The sequence below is a fragment of the Ornithodoros turicata genome, chromosome 5 (assembly GCF_037126465.1).
Source record: "Ornithodoros turicata isolate Travis chromosome 5, ASM3712646v1, whole genome shotgun sequence".
NCBI lineage: Eukaryota > Metazoa > Arthropoda > Arachnida > Ixodida > Argasidae > Ornithodoros > Ornithodoros turicata.
Window position 1 is genome coordinate 56,879,964 of NC_088205.1, and position 6,923 is coordinate 56,886,886.

General features: G+C 44.1%; 1 protein-coding gene and 1 long non-coding RNA gene across 3 annotated transcripts in view; one reads left to right on the plus strand and one right to left on the minus strand.

Annotated features, from left to right (window-relative positions):
- LOC135394488 (ubiquitin-protein ligase E3A-like) overlaps positions 1 to 940 on the plus strand; it is a 51,568-nt gene extending 50,628 nt beyond the window's left edge. The window contains exon 14 of the mRNA XM_064625248.1: positions 510 to 940. Within this exon, the coding sequence (XP_064481318.1) occupies positions 510 to 630 (121 nt within the window). The 3' untranslated portion in view covers positions 631 to 940. The remainder of the gene's footprint in view (positions 1 to 509) is intronic.
- An 855-nt stretch (positions 941 to 1,795) lies between these two features.
- LOC135394489 (uncharacterized) lies at positions 1,796 to 2,556 on the minus strand. 2 transcript variants are annotated; one of them, XR_010422918.1, is made up of 3 exons: positions 2,366 to 2,556; positions 2,170 to 2,286; positions 1,796 to 2,034 (listed from the first exon to the last, which is right to left on the minus strand). It is a non-coding gene; the product is annotated as an uncharacterized LOC135394489 (long non-coding RNA). The 2 variants fall into 2 exon arrangements; XR_010422917.1 differs by lacking the exon at positions 1,796 to 2,034 and having other exon boundaries at positions 2,058 to 2,286.
- Between the last annotated feature and the right edge of the window lie 4,367 nt (positions 2,557 to 6,923).

Consider the following 6,923-nt stretch of genomic DNA (forward strand, 5'->3'; position numbering starts at 1 on the left):
TGCAAAATTTCTTGAAAGAGTTCTCGTTGCCGTGATTCTATATCCTACTGCCGTGATTCCTGTTTTCTTCAGCAAAGTTGATGACTTTCCTCTTAAACGCGGCCTCGTAGTGGACCCGCCCTTGCTTCATCGTAACTGATGGTAGAAAACAGGCAGAGGAGGCAGTTCAGGTCTCGATCGCTATCTTCGGGAGAACAGGCAACAGAGATTGCGATCTTCGGGAGAACCACGTGACACGTGGTTTCGCTTTTCACCTCGTGACGAACGAAGAGAACGGGGAACAGAGATCACTATCTTCGGGAGAACCACGGGACGCAACCAAAGTGGGGACGCTACACGTCGTCAGTTGCCCTCCACGCCACCTGTCGCAACCGTCCCCGATTCTAATGCACACCCCTTATTTTCGAAAAAAAAAAATTTGGAAGAGAAGTGCGCGTTACATTCGAGTAAATACAGTATTTGCAGTAGACAGATTGACAACTGGAATAGAAAAATTTTTGTTTTGACAGGCTTCCAACGGCCCACACGTGCTTCAACGTTCTTCTGCTCCCTGAATACTCTTCCAAAGAAAAGTTACAAGAGCGTCTGCTCAAGGCCATTTGTTATTCCAAAGGTTTCGGAATGTTTTGATGGGAGTCCCACGCCTATATTTCATCAAGGATGAGAGCCGTGCATGACCAAACATGAGCCTTTTTTTATTTGAATGATTTTGTTTAAGCTTGACCAGCTTGTCGTCTGAAAGGCAGACAAGGCCGCATAAGCTTTGCAGTTGTCTAGAGTAGTTATAATTCACGTGTGACTGTGACTGGACAGTGTTTTTTCATATTCCGATGTACAGTTATGTACCACTCCTTTTGCAGCTTGGAAACAGGAGAGTGGGTTGGTTGTGCTACAACTCATTGTAGTTATGTTGTAATAAAAAATGAACTCTGTTTTCCCATTCTTTGCAAGCTTGGCTAATCTGCTTACCGCTAATGTTGGCAAAATGGCAGGGGTGCTGCAACAGCCAACAACGGGTGCTGAACGGTATTCTGAAGTGCAGAATATTTAGTGGCTCAAAGTTTAAAAAACAGCATTAATGCAGTGATCTGACAATCTCCTGGGTGAATACTATGTTGGCTCTACTGATGTGCTGTGAACATATTTTTATTCGCGACGTATTAATTTTCGCGACCGCTAAAAGATTGTGAAAAATTGTACTTGCGAACACAGCTTTAAGATTATCCCGCGAAAGGCAGCAGCCCTGGAATCGTGAAATTAAATACTCGCAAATAACTTTGAAAATGACTTAATGCGCGATTCGCAAAAATTAATACATCGAGAATAAAAATACATTTACAGTATTTCAAGCAGAGGCAGCAGCATTTGAGGGATAATCCCAGTAACGATGCAGTTTGACCTGCACTAGGACAACACCCTTTTTTTATGTTTATTCTAAGACACGGTGGGTAACAGTTAGAGCTTATTCTTTATGCAGTGTGAGAGTAAATGTTTGTCAGCCCCTGTAGGTGCCTCACTAAAGCATTTCTCTTCTTACATGCCTGTTCCCAGTCCATCTTCAGGAATGGATTGTGTTGGGAGAAATTCATACTTGAACTTGTCACTAAATAAGTATGACTCCCTATAGCTCCATTGTACATATGAAAAGAATTCTGCTCTTTTACGTTGAGCTGTAATGCTGAAAAGCAGAACTGAACTCAGTCCACTAGTATACCTGCTGAAATATACCTACCAGCAATTACCATTGCACTACCTTTTGTTCCTCTGTCATGCTGTGTGAAGTAGTGGCCGAACATGTAGATGTGCCAGCTGGCACATGCAGGGGATCTTGGCAGCCTCATTGGCTGAGTACAAAGCCAAATCTAGAAAGTCAATCAGTGCCCTAACCCAGCAGAACGTCCTTACACGAGGGCAGTCATTAGTGAAAAAGAGCATGATGGAGGATGAGTGAAAAAAGCACACGCTGCTTTTTAGGATAGCATGTCAGTCAAGTAGCATTCTAAAGTCTCCAGTAATATCTTTGTGCCATCTACCCTAGAAAATACAAAGAAAGCAAATGTTCAGAGATGCAGTAATTCAAAGTAGTGAGATTAGCCACATGATAGAAGACGGCATTGTTGAGAATTCAGTTCAAAGTATTCATGAGTCTTGACCGATTTTGTCATTTACCAACAACAACTTTATCTTGAGATGATGATGATGTTGTTGTTGTCATTAACCTTGAAAGGGAGTGGCTCTTTCTGTCGGCCCAAAGAAGCAGGAGAGAAGTTGCATTTGTTATGATGTCTGCGTATCAGAAGAAAAAATGTTTCAGCAAATATTTGAAGTCTGACACTGAAGAGCGTCAAATAATATGTGCAGTTACATTGAAGGACAGCAAGAGATGAGTTTGTAACTCGAACGTCACCATATCCGCACTGGACAGCTGTTGATGAAGGCAGGCATCGGAATTAAATTCGATGAGTTGCCATCATCTGCGCATATTTCATAGAAGAGTGCTATGTGTGGCATTTTATCTAGCTACACAGTGCCCTCCACCATTACAACTATGCTGCTTTTCTCTGTTATGAGCAATGCCACCTGTGTCTCTGAATCAGGGTGTCGAACCGAACCCGAACCCGAACCGAAAACCGTACCCGAACCGTTATTTTTGCCGGAACCGAACCCGAACCCGAACCGAAATTTTCATAACACTGCTGAACCCGAACCGGAGCAGAACCCTAAAAAATAATAGCGGTAACCGGTTCGCAACAAAACGGTTCGGACATAGAAGTCAGCACACATCGAACGAAGACACATCGGTATCATCATCACGCGCCTATATCATGGATTTCAGAAATTTTCACCTAGCAGTCAGACGACGACGTATAGTAAGTATACTTACAGCATCTTTTTAACATGTTGAAGCGCAGTTGTCCTTGTGAGCGCCGCGGCTGGCGCCCGACGCGGCTGGCGCCCGACGCACGCGGTGATGTGGCGTCTACTCTTTAGAGACGAGGTACCACGCGGACGAATGCAACAGGAATGGTGTAGGCCAGTTATGTAGCTCTACACGACGAATATGTGATCAAATAAGCGCCCAAGATTTCCTTTTACACGTGAGCAGTAAAAATTAAACAAGTCAGAAACATGAGAAGTGGAGAAGGAGCGTACGCAGAATGGTGCCTGTTTGATTGGTCGTGGTTTGAAAAGTAAATGTGGTTCTGCTTATTGGTAGTACAGTTGTGTCGTGATACATTGCCTTTGTGAGGTGGATTAACTAGTACACTGCTGTGAGCTGGGACAGAGTAAGGCTGGCAGGCTTATTTTCGACATGCTTCAGTACGGTTTCAGATCGATTCACGCTGCGAAGGCAGTGTGCCGGCAAGTACTGTCCATCTTATTAGGCTTCCTTTAAGTTTATCTTGCTGGCACTGTGCGTGTGAAAAACAATTTTGGGAACAGAAAGTAGCGGGACGACACCTCTTCATCAGCGTGGACTCTATTTGCAATAAGTGTTCATCCCTTTCTTATTTCTCTCGCTAAAGAGCTACCTCACCGCTAAAGACGTCAATGCAGACAACAGCAGTAAGCTGTTTCCACGCATTTCCTGATAAAAGCAGTTTTATGGAACATATAAAACGGAAGCGTTGAACCGGTTCGCGAACCGGTTCGGGGTTGCGAACCGGTTTGCGAACCGGTTCGTTTTTTGGCGTGGCCGAACCGGAACTGAACCGGAACGAAATCAAAACAACGCGAACCCGAACCCGAACCGTACCCGTATTTTTTGCGGTTCGACACCCTGCTCTGAATACATGCCAAAACTGGATTTGCAGCTTTCGCTGCCCAACAACAAGGGAGCAGAGTCAGACACGCCATGCACATGCAACCAGTATGCACACGGCTGTCGTCTCATTAGAGATGCACACAGCTCACGTTTGTGCACCACAATTGCACAAAAGGAACTTGGAACTTACTCCAAGTTAGTCAAAGTTAGCCAAAAATGGAACGAGTTCTTAATGAAGTTACTGGAACTCAAAAGTAACGAGCGAAGTTAAAAGTTAACAGAAAAAAGGTACTTAGTTACCGTAAGAAGTTACCCTTAACACTGATTAATATTGAGGAAATTCCTCAGTGCCTCCTCGCTGCCTTTGCTCTTCATTAACTCATCTTGAGCGAGCAGTGTTGGATACGGTGGCATGTGCCATATGCACTACCGAAGCTACTGAGAGCATCACTGACGAATTTCCTCAATGTTTGTTCAAGTGGGCCCTGAAGTCATGGTGACTGGCATGTGTTATGGTGTGACCACGGTACCTCTGTGAGAGTCCTTCAAGCGAAAAGGGTGAGGAAAAGTGACAATAGCCATAAGGTTTCCTCCTTCGTAACAACATGACAGTACACATGCAGGGAAATGTGCAGGCTGCCATCAAACAATGTAGGTTTCAGCAACTATATCACAAATACTACAGTCCAAACCTGGCTCCGTTGGATTGTTACCTGTTTCGAGCTCCGAAGATTATCCTCCTGGACAGTATTTCACAAGCAATGGAAAAGTCAAGGAGGCAATGAAGTACTAGCTAGAAGGTCGACCATAAGAATTGTTTTCAAACGGGATAAAGTCATTGTAGGAGTCATTACCTTTTTTCTTTTACACATAATTTACTACGTTCCTAGATAGGTACACAAATTACTGAACATACCTCATATGTGGGTTACATAAGGCCACAGCAGCTAAACACTGACATTTAGGAACTATTGTAGCAACACTGACAAATGCCAGATAGTCACTTTATCGTCCCACCAAATGTACATCCCAGCGAACCAGATACATCCAGCAAATGTCCGTAAGATATCACACCCGGGATGTTTGGATATACATTGGAGTTTGCCACAGATCCGTTTTACATCCATGCGATATCCCAGCGACTAGCATTTCTGCCATGTTTGTAGATCCACTGAAAGTCCCTGCGACGTCTGTCACGGATATTTGGATATATACGGGAGGTTACGAATATCGTACATATTTTGCTTTCAGAAATTTTGTGCATCAGATCTTTAGTGTTTGTAGAGTGCGTAGAGACCACTGCAACTGTGTACCAGCAAATAATATTTATTGTGTGTTTTAACCCATTTGATACTATTGTTTCCCATTTGGGAACAGAAACATTACCTTAGCCTAACAGGATTCATCACGGTACAGCAACACCGTGGGACCTGCCAGCATATGTGCCGAACCCTGCCCGCCACACTTGGACCACTTGGGGAAACCCGCAGTAACCTCTATTTGCGAACTGGATGGAACATATACTGAAATACAAATCGTTACACACACGTTCGTTAGGGGTAGCGTGGCGTAAACCATTTGTAACGGTGACGAGGATGTATCTTCGCAATTCCTGTGTTTCTGCATCAACCCACAGTATACCCAACATTTCTGACATCCCTTCCTATCAACTACTTTGTTTTTAATTCAGGATACCGTCTCTATAAGGACAAACAAATATTTCCTGGATCTCCCATAGATATCCCTCTGGATGCAGATCCCATTGGATCTGCAGGCTGCCTGTCATGGGACATTCAAACATCCAGTGGGCGATATCCTTTCAACATACCAGGGACATCTGTTTACTGGAGTAAGCCCAAAACGCAATAAAATTGTGCGATATCCCATAGATATCCTATGGATGTCGAGATATTCAGGACGTGCGCGACCTTGTAGGGATGTCCTAGGGATATTAATGGTTTGCTGGGGCAGGTTCATGTCCTACCCAGTCAAAAATCACAAGCTGGAACCATTTGGAAACTCAAGTGATTCCATCTTGAGCTGGCTCATGGAACAAATCCCAGCATAGACCAGCTTTGATGAATCCAGGTGGAACCCTTTCAACTGGGTATTATCCAGCTTGAACCAATAGGCCTCTACCGAAGAAACGTCACTGTGACGTAATCATGACGTTGGTAGACCGTGAAACCGAAACAGCGCGGGCGGAGAACACCGCCGTTTCACAAAGCCATTTCCTTCACGAAGGTCACCGGTGGTTTCTTCGTATTAGTGGTACACACAAATGACCCAGAGGGAACAATGCTCTCCTGTGGATTTCCCGTGGAAAACCTGAGGTGGAGATCCGGACGTCCACAGGATATGACCATTTTGGGAAGTTGACATGTAGAGGATGTCCTGTGGAGCTCCGCGTGGCCGCAGTTTTGATATCCTGTGGAAGTCCTGTTATGATCCTCAGAGGTCATAGCAGGGACATGTATGGGACTGTTACAGCTCATGCACCCACAGCTGTTTTAGCAGGATTATCAGCCTTAACAGACACGTATTCAAAATGCATAGTGTTTTTATTGGAATTTATTGTAACAGCATGTAACATATAGAAAAACACCGTAGGAACTAAGAACAATATATTTTTAAACGTTACAAATGCATGTAGCATGGGAATGCAGTGTTAATTTTCAACGTTCACCAGGATCACAAATTCTGCACAGCGTACTTGTGCAATTAAGACGCGAAACGCCGCAAAAAAAAGTACAAGCACTTGTAGTATATGACAGGCAGGACCAGTGCACATTTGTGCATTCAAAAAAAAAAAAACAGCAACAAGAGATTGGGCCACTTAGCCGAAAAGCTTTGGATATGAAGTCGTATTAACTTCCAAGCAGAAAACAGACACTGTACATTGGTGTTTTCGCGAGCTTCTAGAAGTACGAGAGCCCTGTTCGCCTGTGGGTCGAAATGAAGGGTGGGATGTGCAAGTTTAATTCGATTGCGTGCAGAAACAACAGTGATGTGAGAAACTGCTTGGCGTATTAAGTCACTGTGGAGGTAATGTCTCTGTTTCTTACTCATTCAGTTTGAGAAACTGAGTTGGTTTATGGCAAGTCGAATTTGTGCTGTGCTGCATCATCCCGCGTTTCTCTCTCTCTTGGAATACATG